At 37.4% G+C, this 22,212-nt stretch overlaps 1 protein-coding gene across 7 annotated transcripts in view; it reads left to right on the forward strand.

Moving 5' to 3' along the window:
• The window catches only part of LOC127972966 (membrane-associated guanylate kinase, WW and PDZ domain-containing protein 2), a 214,713-nt gene that overhangs the window by 49,203 nt on the left and 143,298 nt on the right, over positions 1–22,212 (forward strand). For all 7 annotated transcript variants that reach the window (XM_052577037.1, XM_052577042.1, XM_052577009.1 and 4 more), the window contains exon 2: positions 21,377–21,493. In XM_052577037.1, the coding sequence (XP_052432997.1) occupies positions 21,377–21,493 (117 nt within the window). The remainder of the gene's footprint in view (positions 1–21,376; positions 21,494–22,212) is intronic.

The raw sequence follows: 22,212 nt of genomic DNA on the forward strand, positions 1-22,212 counted from the left end.
TTAGCTTCAATCTCCTCTTCATGTGGGCTTTGTTTACTTCTGTTTGCGCATTGTGATGTTTATATGCTCTGAATAAAATAGAGATCTCATTTATTAGATTATATGCAATTACATATACATATATATATATATATATATATATATATATATATAGATCTTATTGATATTATATTCCAATTTCATTTCTTTCATGTTTTAGTACAAATGGTGCATGACATATTGAATACCAAATGAAAGAGTTAATTCCCCTATTAGAAGTTTCAGCAACAGTAATCCTGATGCTAGCCTCTGCAGGCACCGCTAATAAGCGTTTCTGCTTATTTATTTTCAAGATATGAATGACACGTTTGAAAATCACTTTAAATAACCCATAAATAATCCATAGACGTTTTCCCCACAGAAGAGTCGAAAAGAAGTTATGGCAGTCTTCTTTAAATGGTGACTAGTTCTATGGTGTGCTTCAGCAGGGGGTTGTGTGCTGCTGTGAGCTGCCTGAAAGAGGGATGACTAATGGATGGAGAGAGATATTTTAGAGTGTTAAAAGTGAGACAGTTTAAACGAGTGGGAGATTTTGGCTGCCGAAAGGCCAAACTCCGGAAATTCTGTTTTTGGATCAAACTAACAATCTCTCTCACTTGTTTGAAAGCGATATTCAGGACATGTCATGGAATGGAGTGCTCTGTTCTGGCAAGGATTTTATGTGAAATAGAGAGAGGAAAAAAGGCGAGAATGCAAAGGGGGAAAAGAGTTTCCTGTGAGCTGTAGTCATCATATCCGTTGGAAATTAATGAGAATGCATTTATTTGTTACGCAGGCCACAAGAAGTAATAAGGTGGGGTTTTTTTTATTTTTTTGATCACTTTTATTCAGGCAATGCTAGCTGGCAACAAAGGATTCCATTCATTGTGCTAAGCTAAGCTAACGCCGACCCAGTCAAACTAAAACAATGCATGCACTGACACAAAAATGCATTTGGCCACCTATCTAAATGTAGGAAATAATGTGAATAAGCCCTATTTCAAAAAACGGTGGAGTGTTCCTTTAAAAAATATGTTATGGCATGACACCTATATCTGTTACTTAAGTAAACAGACAGGGTTTTATAATAAATTACATAAATTGGAGTAAAGGCTGATGAAATATATACATTTATACACACACACATACATTACATACATTTTATCTATATATCTAAATAAAAATAGGCTCCGTATATATGACCCAAAGTAACTAGTAACTAACTACTTGAGTAGATTTTTTATCCGATACTCTTTTACTCTTACTAAAGTAACTATTCAAGACTAGTACTTTTACTTTTACTTGAGTAAAGTTTTTGGGTACTCTACCCACCTCTGCACACCTCTCCCTCTCATCTGTCTTGGTCACACACACACACATGATTTACTTCAGGGCTGTCTCAGCCATGCAGATAATTATTTAGTAGCAATATTAGCGGCGTGTTCCTTCTTAGCGAAAATCATTATATGCCAAAATTGGACACAAAATCACTAGAAGCAATGATTTATTGTTTGTTTTCTAACAGAAATGAGCATATCATTGCACAGAGTACTGTTACAGTGCTCTGTTCTGGCAAGGATTTTATGTGAAATAGAGAGAGGAAAAAAGGCGAGAATGCAAAGGGGGAAAAGAGTTTCCTGTGAGCTGTAGTCATCATATCCGTTGGAAATTAATGAGAATGCATTTATTTGTTAACATTTTATCTGTCTGTCTGTCTGTCGGTCAGTGTCTGTCTGTCTGTCTGTCTGACTGTCAGTGTCTGTCTGTCTGTCTGTCTGTCTGTCAGTGTGTGTCTGTCTGTCTGTCTGTCTGTCAGTGTCTGTCTGTCAGTGTGTGTGTGTGTGTCTGTCTGTCTGTCAGTGTCTGTCTGTCTGTCTGTCTGTCTGTCAGTGTGTGTCTGTCTCTCTGTCAGTGTCTGTCTGTCTGTCTGTCTGTCAGTGTGTGTCTGTCTCTCTGTCAGTGTCTGTCTGTCTGTCTGTCAGTGTCTGTCTGTCTGTCTCTCTATCTGTCAGTGTGTGTCTGTCAGTCTCTGTCTGTCTGTCTGTCAGTGTCTGTCTGTCTGTCTGTCTGTCAGTCTCTGTCTGTCTGTCTGTCAGTGTCTGCCTGTCTATCTGTCAGTCTCTGTCTGTCTGTCTGTCTGTCTGTCAGTGTCTGTTTGTCTGTCTCTCTATCTGTCAGTGTGTGTCTGTCAGTCTCTGTCTGTCTGTCTGTCTGTCTGTCTGTCTTTCTGTCAGTCTCTGTCTGTCTGTCTGTCAGTGTCTGTCTGTCTATCTATCTATATATTGCTGTTATTGTACATTTTTTAATGATCACTGTTGTTGTTGTTTTTCTTCCCTATTATTATTTTTATTTTCTTAAAATTCCTTCGTGAAGATATAAAAATAGAATTTTTTAATGACTGCTATATTTCCCCCCATTTGCTTCTGAGCCTGACAAGGCCAATTTGAGTGTTAACATATCCCTTCATTTTAATGTCAGAAAGATTGAACCATTGTTTTTAAAAGTGGGATTTCACAAGGTTGAACAGAAAATGAGGAACAAGGACAGATTCTGTATTTCGCACACTGTAAACTTTTTTATCAAGTTCGCTTAATATAGTCTTCCCATTGAATTCAATATTTAAAGTACATAAATATTAAAAGTACAGATGAATTAAAGTGCAAGACAATTTTCCAGTTTATATGTTGTTGCATTTATTTATATCGCACAAGAAATAAATCATTGAAGTAAGTTCTAGCTTCATATCGACAGCTTTATTTTATCCCTTACATTTCATAGGTGAACTTAAATAAAATATACTGACCCAACAGCATGTTTCATCAATAAACAATGCATTCTATATCATAACAAAACAAGATATTTTAAGTAATGTTAAGAAATTTGCTTTATGGACAACATTGTGCCAAAAAAAGAAGTGTTTTTAGACAAATCTAATTCCAACTTTGCAGATATTCATTTTTTTTTAAATATTAAATTCATAATTCATTTTGCATTATATAGGCTACACTAAACAGACTTAAATCTAAATTGTATTATATCAGTCACAGAGGCACACAAATGGCACTGTTTACTAAAATGACATGAGGTTTCACATAGGATAAGTTTATTTCTGATCATCTAATCTTATATAAATATCTTACCGGGCCAGCTGGCTGAAGATTATTAAATTAGCGCGCAGGGACCTGCTATGATCTCCTGCATGCAGCTCAGTATTTATGAAGCCATTTGTTTTACTCCATCATTTTTTTTTATTTGAATAGCTCAATAGATGAATCCCCCTTTAAAGCATTCATATGACATCTGTTCTAATTTGTACAGTGAACGATGTATATTATATCCCATAATGAGTTCTCAGGCAGCACCTGCCTTTATTTAATCTATTTATTTAAATGTGCAATTTATGAAAACTTTAAGCAGGCTGACTGAAGGATGCAGTATCTGTGTGAGTGGCCTGTTTTAAAGACCAGGATGTGAGCCCTGTCACATCTCTGTCAGAATGCCAAAACGATCTGAGTGGAATGACAAAAGGGCAGCTTCCTGAATCCGAGACGTCATCTCTTTTCCATTTCTTCTGGTCTTTCTGGAAAGCTGAAGTGTTGAATAAATCTGAAATATGGAATTATTCAGGCCCCCCTTGAGGTTAAAGCCGATTTTATTGCTCAGAAGATGCTCTTTCATAGATCACAAGGCACAGTGAAGCTCCTAGCTAGGTTTATTTTTGAAATATCTCAGACGTTTCTCCTAAAATCCCTTTATACATAAATGAGACAATTGTTGACAATGCAGTAAGAGTGTAGAGGTAGAAAATGAACCTTTTTGATGAGGGATGTACTAAAATCCCCTTTGATTGGACTTCTGAGAAGAGTTTGATGCATTTTCGAGATCTCTTAACTAGAAGACACATGTGAGATGAAAGGGGTATCTTCTGATTCTCTGATGTTTCTAAGCAAAGGTCTTCCAATTGATCTCCATTCAATCTCATTGCTGTCTATGAGAAAGAATTGAGATGCCATTTGCAATTTGTCCTTTTCTGTCTCCTTACATCTTCCCACCCCAGCATTGAGCGCGTGCCTCCAGTAGGAGGTGTTACTGAGTCACTTTCGAGAAGAGAGGAGAGCCGCATCATCTATATAAAAAGACTCTGTTGATGAGAGGAAATGGAAAAAGGAGGGAAAGAGGCTGTGAGTGAATGAGAGAACATGGCCAGAGTTTTAATGAGAGCGAAAGTGAGCGAATGATGAAACGAAAACCAAAAGATGGGATGCAGAGAAAGTGAACCAAACGGAGCGATGTCAAGATAGATAGACAGAGGGAGAGAAAGAATGGAAGAAACAGAGAGGGAGATGAAAAACATACGGGGATGCCACTTCATGAATCTTTCATCTCAGTTATTGAACTATTCACAAAGTAGCAGGCATCTAGACAGAATCTCTTCATCTTTTTTCTTACAAAAATCAACACAATAAAAAAGAAAAAGAAAAAAAAAACTGGAGAGTAAGTGTCAGAAGTATTTTCAACTATACGTATCAACTCATGCTGTTAAATTTGAATGGGTTTCGGGTTCTAATGTAGAATGAAAACTTGAAAAACTGTCATAAAAGGAAATTAAAGGTGAAATGTGTCATTTCTGTGCCGCTAGTGTCAACAAACTGAATTGAAAAAATACTAGCGACGTTTGCTAAACATATAATGCTGCCTCAAACTCACAGCGCTGATTGAGACAAAACCTGACATGTTGTATGCACACAAAAAAAGCTGAACAGATTCTTTGGAAGTCAGCCTGCAAATGATAATATTAAACAGAAGAGGAGAAAGTACTTTCATTCACACACAAATGAAACAAAATAAAATACAGAACATAAAATGCAAAACAAAATTGCAAAACTGTGTTTAAAATTGAGGAGTCAAGGTCAGGCATGAATGGGCAGAAAAATTATTAAACAAGTACAGGAAAAAAGAGATGTGTAAACTGACTCATCTGTGCCAGAGAATAGCTGACTGAAAACAGCAGTCAGTCCCTTCAGGAGTCTATAATGCTCTACAAGAGAGCAAGGACATTCGATTGCAGAAGCAAATCCAGTAAATGAAAATAAAGCATAACCATGGTTTTATTTTTATTTATTTTTTTTTTTTTTTACATTATCATTATAGATAGAGTGGCATTATACTAATACAACCCAGGTTTCAAGCCCTCAACTTTGCTCACACAATAGCACTATTTCATATAAAAAATCTCTGAAACACTAAGGTGGGTGAAAAAAATAACATCTTGGACTGAAAATATATGCATATTTATGCTTTTTTTCATGGTTCTTTATAATTATCACTTGTCAGACTGTATGATATCTCAGTGAAATCTTTGGTAAAAACCATGACATAAAGGTTGCTCTAACCCTTAATGTCATAAATAGTAGTAAACCTCCCTGAATTTATCTTAAAGGCTAGGAACAACACTGATTTAGCAGGATGATGTTTGTAGGAATTAAAACATTTTACCCAGACTGCATTAGTTGAAGATTCAGAGGAGTAGGAGGAATCGACGTGACCAGAGTTACTTATACAAGATGAATGTTGCCAACCAAGTTGTCAATTTGATAAGGCAGTCGGGAACGTCCATCATTGATTCCAGCCTTGCAGCATCTCCCTTGATGATTTCTGCTGCCGTTGTGTGTGGTAATCAAACAAAGGCATCATTTGAAGAGAGGGGAATCTATTGTGACTGTTTCCTGCTAATGAGGTGAAATTAACTGCCCCTTCAATCCCACGTGGGTCGTAACTCTATCAGCGATGTGTGAATTACAGAAATTTAAACAGATCTTAGTCACCGCAGCGAGCACCGAGCACCGAGCACCGAAAGGATAGTTAAAACTTAAGTGTGTATTTTTTAGCTTTATATGCAAAGACAACTATTTGTACATTTCTAAACATGTAAACAGCATGGTACAATTCAATTATCGTACTTGACTAGTCTGACACAGCTCCATCCGTTCAACCAGTGGCATGAGTTTTGGGCGGGGCTATATGTTTGTTCAACCAATGGCAGACTAGGAGGAGTGTTCGGGAAACCTGTTTGGAAAAAGTCATTATTTTTGCAGTCAATTGCCAGTAGTAGTGCAGAAATATATTGATTTGTATTAGAAGCCCAGAAACTTCATTATTTGGAGGTGCTGGACAGTCTTTTTAATTTCAGTGGAAGATAGGACAAAGCAGAAGGAGCTAAAGGAATGTTTAAACATTACTTTTGCTTGAAGAACTACTATTGTTCTGCAAAGAGCAGTAGCACCTCTCTTGAAAGGTGTTTTGGCCATTTTTTTTATTTTAATTTTTTTAAGAGAATGCTTATTGTAATGGCAATCGGATGCTTTTCTGTTCTTTGCCATTCCCAAGGGTTTGATACATGAGTTCATAACTATTATATATAACTATCATAACTATTTTAACAGAAAGTATTATACACTTAATCAAGTTCTAAAACTAACACAAATACTTCCTGCTTCCTTTTCCTTCTTCACATTATGTATGCGTATTATACAGTATATAAAACTAGCCAGAGTCATAAAAAAAAAAAAATATATATATATATATATATATATATATATATATATATATATATACGTTTATTAATATTATTTATATATTTTTATTTGTGTGTTTCTGTACGTTTCTTTGTGCTTATTTATATATACAGTGATTTTCAGCTGTGCATCAGCAGTTTTTAGGAAGCGCTGAGGAATACACACAGCTGAGCTGTTTTAGTGCATTACTTGAATTAATTCATGCAAATGGTGCATGAGAAACCGGCAATATTTCTATTATTGTACCGATACAAGCATCATCATGACATTCAGTGTCGTACAACACCGCTCATCTGTTCAGCAAGCCACCTCTGTATCTTATTAATCTACCAGCAGGTTTCAGAAATAGTCATGCTTTCTGATTACTTTTAATTATTTCTCTGATTTGGTGGAACTCGCTTGCTTTGCTTTGTGGTGTGTTTTTTTTTTTTTTTGGTACACGCACGTAGTTGTGTGTGCAGATATGAGCATGTGGAGTGGATCAGACTGCGAGCATTACAGAGGAACATCAATTAGATGATGCTCAGCAGGCGTGAGGTTCAGCAGTTGAATTGATTTCATCTGCATATGGATGATAGGTGATTTACACCCTCTCCTACTGATGAGACCTAACCACAAACACTGAAACACGCCCATCAGGTAGAGAATGAGTGTTTGATGAACTGAGGATGAGTGTAGATTCATATCAAAATCTATTTAATGTTTCTTGCTGCTCACAACTAATGTATGTGTGTGATGGCCTGAAAGCTGATGGGGCATGGGGCATTTCTGATTTAATAACAAGTGTGTGTCTATTGATCCCTCCCCACAGGATCCATAATGCACTATGCTTTGCTGGAACTAGGCTTGATTTGAGATTAATTTGAGAGGTCATGTGAATTATTAAATGTTATTTTATCAATTATTTTGAAGAGGAAAAGGACTGTGAATATGGTTAAAAAACAATACATAAACAATAAATGAAAACATAGAAACAAATGCACGTATTATAGAATTGAAATCTAACTTAAATGTTGGTCTGTTCCTCACAAAAAGATATCAAATGACTTTTAAAATGTCCTACAGGTTTATCATGACACTTCATTTTTGATTGATCCTTCCATTTTAGGAAAGCCACACACACACTTTACTCTTACAGCGGCCGCGCAGATACCGAAATGCCACGTAAATCTCTACGGACAAAATATTGCAGATGGAGTGTTCTACTAGGGTTTAGAGAAAGCTTGTGGACAAATGTATTTAAGAAGATCGAATCATTTCCTTGCTTCAAAATAAAATGTATTATAGTGTTAGTATTCCTTGAGGCCTCCTGTCTCAAACAGTGTTTGACTGGACACATAAAGCCTTGTCTTGGTATGGTATAATTACCTCTAGACAAATGGATATGTGCTGACTATAGCTGAATTTAAAATAAGCCTTGCTCCGACCCACCTCCCCCAATCAATACTAGTCACTTTATGTCTCTATTAATGAGATTCCAGCAACAATGCACGGTTAGAGAAAACTAATGGGCTTTTATGCTATACAGGACACCTGCAATTGTTGCCTTAAAGAAGCTGTAATTTATTGGGAACTAGGCTGGGCTAAGGAAATACAAAGTGTTTTTTTTTTTCTTTCGTGTTTTGCATAGAGCATTTCAAAAGGTAGATGTTTAGCTGATTGTTCTTGCTGCTCTTTTCCATAAATTAACGGTAAACAGTGACCAGGATCTGTCCAGCTCAAACAAAACAAAAAACAGAACGCTATAAAAATGCCTTAATAGTAGTCAATGTGATTGTGTGCTATATTCCAAGTCCTCTCATGCCAAATTATTGTATTAGATTTTCAAAATCCTTTATTACCTACAACACTGACTTAAATTGATAGTTTACCTTTTTTACAAATTATGACACAATTCTTTCTTTCTTTCTTTCTTTCTTTCTTTCTTTCTTTCTTTCTTTCTTTGGGGTGGCGCTGCAGAAATAATGAGGCTGATTTCACAGGCTGTGCTGTACGTCCTGTGGTCACTGTTTGCTAATGTGCTGGTCAGCAGGACCTCTCAGCGGCAGAGGGAACATCTGAGCAGCAGTGACTTTCCTCTAATTGGCTTTGATTCTGTGCTCAAATTGGGCCAGCTACAAATGCAAAGTGGGATTATGTTAACAAGATGAGTTTCTTGCTAGAACAGTGCACTAAATATAGAACTCATGGTGATTAAATAATCAAGTGTCATGTATGCAGGCTTTTGACTGTTGGCATAAAGTCTGGTCCACTTTACAAATTAGTCTTGTCTAGAACCTGTTACTTACAGTAGACTATAAGCACCATCCAAAGGGTCATAGTTTGACTGGTTTGTGTAGAACTTGTAAAAGCATGTTAGTCTATTATTATTCTACGGTCTATTTCAGGTAATCCTAACCATAAACAGAACATGAAGACAAATAAGACTGTGCTTGGCCAGTTTACACATCCGTCGAATGGGTGGCTGTTGTCCAGAGTGAGCTGCGTTGGGGACCATACTTTTCTGCCTCAAGTCAAAAGTCTGGCTAGGCGAGACTAATGAGTGCCTGTCAGGCGGCGTGTGTCATGTGATGCGACAGGTCTTTGATAGCTACGACTACAGTATCTCCACCCTGATCTCTAAACATAAACACCGTCTTTGATCAGCTCGGGCTCACACACACTCACACAGAAAGACAGAACGAGGATAACACCAATCTCTGTGCTCTATGGCAACAGATATGTAGATACAATTTTTAGTTTCAGTAGCATTCTCATGGCTGATGATAGCTCTGGGATTTGAGCTTGTAAGTTTTTAAACTCATAAGAATGGAAGGCAGGCACGCTAGCCAGATGCCGTGTGGTGTGGTTCATTTTTAAAGGAGCTGTTGCAGTAACAGACTGCACATGGTAATCAACTACACTCCATTGAACTCAATTACAATCAGACATCTCAGAGACAAGAGACGAGACAAATAAGAGATTGCTTGGCAGTACTACAATAAACAAATGTTCTAATTTAACATTGCTGGATTTTGATTTTGAATTAAACTGTAGAATGACCTTAGTGAAATGAACAGAGCTAAACTGAAATGAGTTGGGCTGTGCTGAAATGAACTGAGCTGCGCTGAGCTGAAATAAACTGCATTAATCTAAGCTGTTCTGAACTAAACTGAGCTGTAGTGAACAGATGTGAACTGAGATGTTCTGCATGGAACTGAACTGTGCTGAACTCAATTGAACTGAGCTAAATTGAGTTGTACCGAAATGAGCTGAATTGAACTGGATAGTGCTGAGCTGAAGTGAACTAAACTAAACTAAGCTGAACTGAATAGTGTTAAGCTAGGGCTGGGCGATATGGCTTAAAAAAAAAATCTCAGATTTTTTCACACCAAACCCGTAGTTTTTTTCTATTTAAAAACAAACTACAACCGACAAAGAAATTGCTCAAAACAAATGTACTCTTTTGTTCCGATTTTTGCTTATGCAGTTTAATCTAAATTTCCCCTTTGTGCATAAGTGTAACAGCAAACAAGCCTCAAAACATGCTTAACGAGATGGCAGGCACTGCCATTGTAAACAGTGAAAATGTAGCATATCAGTTTTCTAATAACTTAAAACTTACAGTGACACATTGCACCTTCAAAATAAATTAAAATATAAATAAAAAATAAAATTGTGTGTCCCTCTTTGATAAAACACTTTTGCTTAAATGTAACAAAAATGACAAAATTAGATCTATTACAAAAATACATACTTGTTACAGTGGTATTCATAAAGTGCAAACAAAACTTTAAACAGTTTTCCTGAATCCCTGAAATTGTAGTTTGTTTTTTTGCGGGTGTGTGTGAACTGCTGTCTTGTTCTCTACGTTGAGAGCCACACACTTCCCACCAGTGTTGCCAACTTAGCGACTTTGTCGCTAGATTTAGTGACTTTTCAGACCCCCATAGCGTTTTTTTTCCAAAAAAGCAACTAGTGACAAATCTAGCGACTTTTTTTGAGACCTTATTTAGTCTCTGAGACTCTCCGGTACTGCCGCACGAGCTCTCTCTCTCTCTCTCTCTCTCTCTCCCAGCGTGCGCACACGCCTCTCTCTCTCTGCATCTGATCTGTTCAACGAGCAGTGAGGAGCAGCACTTTCAGTTAAAAAAATATATTCTGTTGCTTCTAACTCTATTTTACATACAAGTATTGCCGAAATCACAGTACAATCATTATCTAAATCTTATGTGAATAGGATTTTAGTGCAGAGATTAACATCTTTGAGAGCTGGTTATTGTAGTCTTAATAGACGCGTTTCAGTCATTATAATATTAATTCTGTTGTCAGACAACAGAAACATTCAAATATAATAATAAAAAACTTTTATTGAGAATTTTGCTGCCTTAAAATGCAGTACATGAGCACAGAAAGGGCAAGATAATATGACGCACTTACGTTATGAATATGCTAATTAGCATATGACATCATCTAGCGACATTTAGCGACTTTTCAGGCAGGGTTTAGCTACTTTCCATTGAAAGAAGTTGGCAACACTGCTTCCCACTCGGCTGCATGCCTCTGTTTAAGATGCTGGAATAAATTTGTTGTGCTGTTACCTTTGGTAACAACGGCTTTTAAACACACTTTGCAATGTGGCATTATTTGTTCTGTGTCTGAAACTAAAAAAGCAAACCAATTCCAAACAACGGATGAAACGGTGCCTGTCTTTGGAACGAGCTCTGCGCTGTTAACTGCCATGTTGTCTGTGTGCAGCTGTAAGTAATGCGGGGGGAGGGTGAGCCCACTCTGAACTACTGAAGCCTTAATTAAGCCTGGTTCACACCCGACGCCGAAGCGGCGCGTAACGGAAAATCACGCGCGGTCCGGCGCCTGCCTGTTCACACCAGACGCGCATTCTCCGCGGCGGTTGACAAGCGCTTCTGCTCAGACACCCATCCCCCCAGAATTAACGCGGATCGCTCGCGGCTCACGCAAAAAATAGACCAGACGCCGAAACTGCCGCTTCATGGCGCGGACCATGGGTTAAACGACACCATGGGTTAACATGGGCGCCGAAAGGAAGCGGCCTCCGTTCCGCGCCGCTTCCGCGTCCGGTGTGAACCAGGCTTATTAAGGGGAGAGCCGGTGGTGGAAGTTAAAGAGAAAACTTTTCATTAAAAACAAATCGCCCTTAACTTCAAATTTGAGTTAATCGATAAAAACGATTTATCACCCAGCCCTATGTTAAGCTGACATGTGCTGTACTCAACTGAGCTGTGCTGAATTGAATTGAATTAACCTAAACTGAGTTGAACTGATATGTTGTGCTGTAGTTAACCGAAATGTACTGAACGGAACTGAACTGAACTGTGCTCAACTGAACTGCACTGCACTGCACTAAACTAAACTGAGCTGTACTGAATTGAGTTGAGCTGAGATGTGCTGTACTAAACTGAACTGTGCTGAATTGAATTGAATTGAATTGAACTAACCTAAACTGAGTTGAACTGATATGTTGTACTGTAGTTAACTGAAATGTACTGAACTGTGGTGAACTGAATTGAAATAAACTAAACTAAACTAAACTGAGCTGTATTGAATTGAGTTAAGCTGGAATGTTGTGCTGTAGTGAACTGAAACTTACTGAACTAAACTGAGCTATTTCTGACATGAATTGAACTAAACTAAACTGAGTTGGACTGAATTGAGTTAAGCGGGGATGTTGTGCTATAGTGAACTGAAACTTACTGAACTAAACTGAGCTGTTTCTGACATGAATTGAACTAAACGAAAATGAGCTGTACTTAACTGAACTGAACTAAACTGGGCTGTTTCTGACATGAATTGAACCAAACTAAACCAAGCTGTACTTAACTGATCTGAACTAAACTGGGCTGTACCAATCTGAAGTGAGCACAGTTGAACTGAAATGAACTGAATGAGTTGAATTTACATGTTGTGCGGAATTAACCTGAACTGAACTGCACTGCACTGAACTGAGCTGAATTAAGAGTGTGCATTAAAAAGACAAAAGTGATGTGAAAATAGTGTACTTTAAGAACAAATGAGAGAATTTATTTAATCTTTGGCAACTTTGAATTTAGTATTGAATAGAAACACTTTTTAAAATGCTGTTTAATGCGATATCTAATGCCCGGTTAAATTATGAAATAATAGTAAAATATTTACTGCCTATACTTAAACAACTAAATATTGTATTGATTGTAAGCACTTTAAACAAGTCTCATTTATAACAAATTTGACAGTTAAAAGTACATTACTGCCCTTTAATCTTCAGGGTTATTACACTGTACACAATATCTTTATTTCTCCACAAAGACATCACTCATATTTTATAATCTTGTCATTGTGTGGTATCTGTCAAATGAGCTGAGAAACAGAGAAGACTGTGTGTGTGTTGTGTAAATGATAGAGGCTGCAGCTCCTTATGCGGCGCTGAGGATGATGGACATTTTCTATTAGCCGCTCTAACGCCACTCCCAGTGTGAGAGATGAGTGTGTGTGCTCATGTGTATGTGTTAGATGCAGCTCAGATATATATCTACATTCCTCCAGACTCTTGGACTACACTGTATGATTGACACGTCTCAGACAAGACACTTTATCACAGGAGAGTACAATACTGTAAAGCCAATTATTAGGGTTCTTGCATATAATTACAGGTGCATCTCAATAAATTAGAATGTCATGGAAAAGTTCATTTATTTCAGTAATTCAACTCAAATTGTGAAACTTGTGTATTAAATAAATTCAATGCACACAGACTGAAATAGCCTAAGTCTTTGGTTCTTTAAACTGTGATGATTTTGGCTCACATTTAACAAAAACCCACCAATCTCAACAAATTAGTATATGGTGACATGCCAATCAGCTAATCAACTCAAAACACCTGCAAAGGTTTCCTGAGCCTTCAAAATGGTCTCTCAGTTTTGGTTCACTAGGTTACACAGTCATGGGGAAGACTGCTGGTCTGAAACTTGTCCAGAAGACAATCATTGGCTATGTTTACATGCACACTTTTTGGTTCAATTGGACTGAATTTATTACGATTGATGAATCTGATTGTAATGTTTACATGAACGCTAAAGAAAATGATCGGGATGATGCGCGAATTTATATGTCACAAGCTTAAAATCAATTTAATATAAAGTTTTTTTTTTACATGCGCACACTGCACAAATAGTAAAAGTGAACGTGAAAATTGAACGTGAAATCTAGATAATATCATAATAACCACTCTCCTACATGGGGCCCTATCTTGCACCCAGCGCAATTGACTTTGTACACCAACGCATGTGTCATTCCTATTTTGCACCCGCGCAAAGCGCGCTTTTCCCTCCACAGAAGCACGTCGCTAAACTAGTGAATGAACTTGCGCTCCCTGGGCGGTTCAGCGCAAAAAAGGAGGCGTGTTCCGGCGCAAACAATCCCTGGTGCTATTTTGCTGTTCCATTAAACAATTGCGCCACTGACCAGAAAAAACCTAGTCTAAAGTCAGTGGCGCGTTGCGCGTTGTTCATTATGCTATTTTAAGGGCGCATGCTTGACCATAATGTATAGCGTGCACAACTCGCATACACTTTGCTCATGTAATCTACACAGATGCAACAGTTATTTTTGCAAATCATAAATTGTTACACTAAAAAAATATTAACACATGAGATGACGGAAATCATTGTGGTGTGCCACGAAGATGTGAAAAAATAGGCATAAATCTAGCTTACAAATTATTCAGGCTAATTGTAGTAATTAAGGATCAGACCTGTTTGCCCGACAGTGGCAAGACATATATGTATATAAGGACATCTGACAAATTGGTTTGTCCGTCAAGAACCAGGAAAAAAAAATCGATGAAACAATTGTGGCTATTTCCTCCCACGCCAGTTTAACCGACGCTATTTTGGGTGGGTTTCTCCCATCCCCATACAACACAACTTCTCTGTCTTTCACTGCTCTTACAAGAACATCAGTCTCCTCGGCTGTGAACCGCTCCTGGCGTGCGCCTGGTAAATACGCCATAATAATAGCAATCCATAATGGAACTTGCGCACCTGCTTTTAAAGGGAATGTTGGATGACGCTCTGATTGGTTTATTTCACGTTACGCCCAAACCACACCTATGAATAATGAAGCTACTTCAGACCAACCCATTTTAGATTTGCGCCGGGCGCAAGAGCCATTTATCCCGCCGGGAAAATAGCAACAGCGCCGAGACCCGCCCACAAACTAAATTGCGCTTCGCGCTTTGACACTTGCGTTTCAGATCGTTAAAATAGGGCCCATGGTTTCTTTATTTGTATTTAACAGCAGAATTTATATGTACCCGTTTATGGATAAATATACATATAAACCGCTGTGATGTTCTGCTCATATCACAAATAAAGTTCTTTCAGTTTCGTGGTTCAATCCGATCGAGTGTTTACATGCACATTCAATCGTATTAGAAGAGGAATTTGGGTTTAGGAGAAAAAGTACTGGACTGTTGCCCAGTGGTCCAAAGTCCTCTTTTCAGATAAGTTTTCAGTTTTGTATTTCATTTGGAAAACAAGGTCCTAGAGTCTGGAGGAAGGGTGGAGAAGCTCATAGCCCAAGTTGCTTGAAGTCCAGTGTTAAGTTTCTCAATCTGGGATGATTTGAGGTGCAATGTCATCTGCTGGTGTTGGTCCACTGTGTTTTTTGAAAACACTAGTCACTACACCTGTTTACCAAGAAATTTTGGCGCACTTCATGTTTCCTTCTGCTGACCAGCTTTTTGAAGATGATTTTCCAGCAGGATTTGGCACCTACCCACACTGCCCAAACACCAAAAGTTGGTTAAATGACCATGGTGTTGGTGTGCTTGACTAGGCAGCAAACTCACCAGACCTGAACCACATTCTCTATGGGGTATTGTCAAGAGGAAAATGAGAAACAAGAGACCAAAAAAAATGCAGATGAGCTGAAGGCCACTGTCAAAGAAACCTGGGCTTCCATACCACCTCAGCACTGCCACAAACTGATCACCTCCATGCCATGTTGAATTGAGGCAGTAATTAAAGCAAAAGAGCTCCTACCAATTATTGAGTACATGTACAGTAAATGAACATACTTCCCAGAAGGCCAACAATTTTTTTTTTTTTAATTGGTCTAATGAAGTATTCTAATTTTTTGAGATAGTAAATTGGTGTTTTTTTGTTAAATGTGAGCCAAAATCATCATAATAAAAAGAACCAAAGACTTAAACCTCTTCAGTCTGTATGCATTGAATTTATTTAATACACAAGTTTTACAATTTCAGTTGAATTACTGAAATAAATGAACTTTTCCACGACATTCTAATTTATTGAGATCCTGTATGTATAATGTACTGTTATTATTATAGTAAACATGTAACATGTAACAAGGACACTGTTAAAGAAAGTGTTACCCAATATTGTAAGACGCTGCATTCTTTAGCAGGTTTCTAAATGAGCATGTCTGCTCACTGGTTTCAGCTCAGTCCCTCTCTCTTAATTAGAGGCTTATTATCTAAACAGCTGTCTTCCTGATGCCCACTCCAAATACGGGGGCACGTATAAACTTGCGCGCACACGCAGAGTCATTACTGAGACATTAAACTATAATAAAGTGCTACATCTGCCTGCTGGGCTGAAAGGTGCAGTGCTGCTGTATGTAGTAAATAATGATTTTATGATTTAATGCAGCATGAGGGTGAAAAGTTAACTTTCCAGATGTTACTTAATTGTTTGTTTTAGTATTTGTGTATGTGAGAGTGCTCACACATCATGTAGGTTTTTCTAGCTGCCCACCAACACCAACCACATGTATAACTAGGTCTGCATTAGCTGGTTTATATTAGTTAATTAAATATATATATATATATATATATATATATATATATATATATATATATATATATATATATATATATATATATACAGTACAGACCAAAAGTTTGGACACACCTTCTCATTCAAAGAGTTTTCTTTATTTTCATGACTATGAAAATTGTAGAGTCACACTGAAGGCATCAAGGGCTATTTGACCAAGAAGGAGAGTGATGGGGTGCCGCGCCAGATGACCTGGCCTCCACAGTCACCGGACCTGAACCCAATCGAGATGGTTTAGGGGTGAGCTGGACCACAGACAGAAGGCAAAAGGGTCAACAAGTGCTAAGCATCTCTCGGGGAACTCCTTCAAGACTGTTGGAAGACCATTTCAGGTGACTACCTCTTGAAGCTCATCAAGAGAATGCCAAGAGTGTGCAAAGCAGTAATCAAAGCAAATCTTTGAAGAACCTAGAATATGACATTTTTTGTTATGTATATAATTCCATGTATAATTCCACATGTATTAATTCATAGTTTTGATGCCTTTAGTGTGAATCTACAATTTTCATAGTCATGAAAATAAAGAAAACTCTTTGAATGAGAAGGTGTGTCCAAACTTTTGGTCTGTACTGTATGTGTGTGTGTGTGTGTGTGTGTGTGTGTGTGTGTGTGTGTGTGTGTGTGTGTGTGTGTGTATATATATATATATATATATATATATATATATATATATATATATATATATATATATATATATATATATATATATATATATATATGTATATATATATATATATACTGTATATAATGTGAGGTCATTCAGAGCCATAAACACATTTACATAGTTTTTGTTTACATGTCAACGCAGTTCTGTATTTAATAAGTTGTAGTTGGTGTTGATGTTGTTATATTTAGGTCAACCAAGTAAAACCAATGTCACTTAAATATAGAAATCTTAAAGGTACAGTATCAAAAACAGCATGTTCAGTGTTAACACAAAGGTGTAGCAAGTGTTGATCGAATGAAGGGATTTTTTTTTTTTTTTTTTTTACTATAGAAAGGAATCTTAGGCACTTCTTTTGGTCCAAAAAAACCCCACTATGGCCATTACAATAGAAACATTCAAAATGCCTAAAACACTGCACATTGATGCATTCAGTCTTCAGCATTCCTCTGAGTGTGTCAGGTACAAAATGATTCACAGGTGTTGATATAATTAGTCTGTGAAGTCGGGACAAAACCAAAAGAACCATTACAGAGGGACCTATAACCTTGTTAAACATTATTAAATATAATTACTTAAATAACTGTTCTACATTATATTGGTCACACTTTATTTTAGGGTCCAATTCTCACTATTTACTAACCATTAACTATGACTTTTGCCTCAATTAACTCCTTATTTGCTGCTTATTAATAGTTTATAAGGTAGTGGTTAAGTTTAGGGTATTGGGTAGGATAAGTGATGTCATGCGTTATATGTACTTTATAAGCACTAATAAACAGCCAATTTGTTAATAATAGACATGCTAATAAGCAACTAGTTATTGGTGTGAATAAGCAACTAGTTATTGGTGTGAATTGGACCCTATACTAAAGTGTTACCTATATTTCACTTTTAATCTTTTACTTGCCATGAGGCAGGCGACACAAATGTCTGTCTTTTTATTGTATATACAACTGCTCTTTCCTCAAAAATGTTAAAAGATGTTCCTTCTGGCACTGAGGGCCTGGTAGGCAGCCGCTGTGGGATGTTATGAGAATTCAATGCAGTCTGTTCCCTCTCTCTGGGGGTTCTGATGGCACCTGTTCTTCATCATGTGCTCTGTACTCACTCAAGGGCAATGGCACCCTCAACACTTCACTTACTCATTTTGTGTGGGTTTGTCATGAATGTGAAATGCATTGAAGCTTGGCGAACTAAGTTGAGCTGCTGACTGTGAAGTTCTTGTCTACAGTAGAGGAAATATCAGGCCAAAAAAGTTTCTAAAGTTTTAAAGAATCACCTATTTAATACATGACTTAAATTTCCTACACCACATTTTATTACAAAATACTTTCATTTATCACGGTGGTATTAAACTGCTTAGTAAAGTAAATAAAGACATTAATAATATTACTTTTATAATGATTACTTGTGTTTCAAATGAAGGCTGTTGTTTTGAACTTTATATTCAAATAATATTGAGAAGAAGAAAAAAAAATTATCACTGGTTTTCACAAAAATATTACACATATAAATATTTACTGTTTTGTTTTCAACATTGATAATAATAAATATAACTTAAAAACCCAGTCAGCATTAGAATTATTTCTAAAGAATCATATAACACTAAAAACTGTAGTAATGGAGTAATGGCTGCTGAAAATTCGGCTTTGGCATCATAGGAATAAATATTTTTTTAAAGTATATTAAAATAAAAAAAACAATTGTTTTAAGTTGTAATTTGTAATGTTATTGTTCTTGCTGTGTTGCACCCCGATACTATCTTCATTTGATAAATCTTGTGTATGAAAGGTTTTGGATTGCCTTTTTCTATAGGTTTTACATTAATATTTTTGTGAATGCTCAATGGGTGACATTAAAACGTTATACTATTAATTGTAAATACATAAAAAAATAACACGGGGGGAAATATGAAACCATTATAAATGATAAGAGTGTATTTAGGCTTCAAAACATTATCACGTTTGCTATGAAAAATTGATATAAAATTTGAGATTTGGTAGTCTCTGCTTCAGTCTCCCGTCCACCCATAGAGGGCAATGAATCTCTTCCCATCCTCCATCTCGTATGCAAGGAGAGAGAGCTTTGTGATAGGTTCCCACTGTTAAGCACGTTCCTTCTGCAGCGTCCCAGTGCTCAACCTCTCTTTCTCTCTCTGTCTGTCTCTCTCTCTCTCGGTCACTGCAGAGCGACTCTCTTATACGGCAGCATGCAGAGAGACAGCCTGTAGCACTGAACCCATGTAACACTGCTGGAAAACCTGCACACTGTGACCGTAGACCTGTGGAGACCTGGACTGCACACACACGCACACACACGCACACTCATGCAATCACAGACGTGCTCAAATCATCGCCTGCAACATCTGGCTGAGCCGTGCAAGAGAAGTGCCGTTCCATTGCGCTCTGTGAGTTGACTTACGAATTGTGTGCGCGCTAGGGATTTGAATGAGGCTTCGGGGTCTGCAGTCTTGATTTATTGCTCTCCAAGAAGCTGAGTGTGTGGGACTCATCAATTTGTGTGTCATTTGGCGTTAATTTCATGTCCTGTGTCATTAATTTCATGTCCTGTGTCATTCAGAGAGAACTGTGTGCTAATGATGTCTGTGTTGGATTTTTATGAGGTTTTCTTTAACTGATTGTGTGTGTGTGTGTGTGTGTGTGTGTGTGTGTGTAAATAGCATGATTTCTATGTCTGGTTAACCGGCATGTCTGAAGTAGGTTATTCTAGATGCATTTGGCTTGTTCTACATAGAGTTTTAAAATCCACCGGTGTGTACATGCATCAATTGGTGATTTGTGTGTTTGTTGGGTGCACATTTGAAGCATGGAAAACCGGTTTCTGAAACCCACATGAGCATAGTTTCTTAGTGTGACATAATTTAGGCACTGTCCATGACATATGACTGCGCCGATTATGTCTTGCATTTCAGCCAGACCGTGTGTGTTTAAATGATGGGTTAGGGAATAGTTCTCCCCAAAATGAGCATTTGATGTTCAGGAGGAGAAATTTCGAAATATGTTCATGCTGCCCTTTTCAATACAATGAAAGTGGGTGGCGACTGGAGATTTTGAGCTCCCAAAATTATATTTTAAAACTCTATACAAGTAGTCTGTATGACTTACATGTCTTATAAAAGGCTTATGGTAGTCTTTAATTTAAGCCACTATTACCTGCAAATCTTGTTTGATAGCCATGGTCATCTTTCAAGTGAATGAGGATTGGGATTGTCAATGAAAGTGGATGGGGACTGGAGATCTCAAGCTACAAAAGGACAAAAAATTTCATTTTAAACATTATTAAAGAATTCCATAAGACTTGTGCACTGTATACCTAGTCTTCAGAAATCATATGATCACTTTTTGTGCGATACAGGCAAAAATTACCTGAGAAAGTCATCATTTTTCTGAATTGTCTCTGCATCATAGACCTCAATTCTTATTTTTTGATGCACATATAAACATTAATATATATTTATATTTATATATATATATATATATATATATATATATATATATATATATATATATATATATATATATATATATGCTGTTGATGTGTGTGTGGGTGGAGACACTATCCTTTATTTTCCTCTTCTCTATATTTACTTGCTTTTTTCCTATGTACTCCCGTGTGCCTCTCTCTTTCTGTTTTTCGCTTCACCCCCTCTCTCATTCTCCCTCTTTATCCATCTGTCTGCTGATAAAGCACATTTTTTGAAAAGAACCCCCTCCCCATTTCATCACGGGATGTAATAATGATGACGACGTGTGTGCCTGTGTATTTATCACTGTGACGCCCCATGGGGATCCCTGCACCCTTATATGTTCAGAAGTCATTTCTATGTTCTGTACCATGGAAAATATGATGTGCATTTGGACAGTGTGTGTGTATGAGTGGCACTGTGTGCTTATAAAGATGAGAAACAACCTATACAGGAAGGAAGGAATCTTTTAGGAGCTTGAAAAAGCTCTTTTGACCACAGAACAAAGTGGAACTATCACAGACATATTCTCGCAGCTCTACAGGCAATCGCTTTGAGGTCAGGTTTTTGTTTCGAGTGACTAAATCATGGTTCCTCAGAAAATAGAATGGCTACACGCACATTCACATAACGGAGTCCTTCATTTCTACTGAAAAACTGCACACAAAGGGATTTCTTCACAGAGTTTACTGTGATGTGAAGTAAATGCCAAGAAACCTGTTATCAGATGCGATTGTATTGTGGTGGTTATCTGTCTGTGTGCGTGTGTGTGTTACAGGAGGTGTTGTGGATAAAGATCTCAGGCAGTATCTCAACCTGCGTTTCCAGAAGGGCTCTTTGGACCACGAGCTGCAACAAATAATTCGGGACAACCTCTATCTTCGTACAGTACCCTGTGAGTAACTCTTCATCCTGATTTCCTTAACCTTCAACACTGCTACTACTGGCTTGGTCCTCTCGGCCTGGCCACTGACTTCTTATTGGTTAAGTCTTGGCTGATATTGTCTGAACACTGCAACAGGGTAGACACACTTGATTTTCCGTATATGAAATAGTTTCAAGCTCTGCAATGATGCTAGAGTGGGTGTCAATGCATTGGTATTGGGTTGGTTGCGAGGCTGTTTGCTTTCTAGCAGTGCTAAGGTGTGGATTTCTGCAAATTTTCAGTGCAAATAATCAAACAGCTTTCTGTTGGTCAACACTGCAAGCAGTTGTGAAATCTGTGTGGGGAATAATTCAACTTTACGCAAAATTCCTGACCATGTGGATTCCAATAGAAATGATTGGATTTTGCATGTGAAAATTCACATTCGGTTGTAGACGTGTTCTATTTAAAGGACCATTTTTGCCCCTTGGAGTTGATTTCTAGGTATTATTGCCTTTTTGTGTGTTCATATTCTTGTCTTCCTATTGAAAACATTTTGTGTATTATTATTAGGGCTTTTTTTTATTACGATATGACAATATAAATCGGATGGACGAAATTTAAAGTCTATCGATTCATATTGTGCTCTATCGTTTATTTCGTGGTGCCACAAAATACATTCTTTACGGCAATACGTTTTCATTATTTGAATGATTGCAGTCTTACATGCATTACACGGGGATGCAGGC

The sequence above is a fragment of the Carassius gibelio genome, chromosome A4 (assembly GCF_023724105.1).
Source record: "Carassius gibelio isolate Cgi1373 ecotype wild population from Czech Republic chromosome A4, carGib1.2-hapl.c, whole genome shotgun sequence".
NCBI lineage: Eukaryota > Metazoa > Chordata > Actinopteri > Cypriniformes > Cyprinidae > Carassius > Carassius gibelio.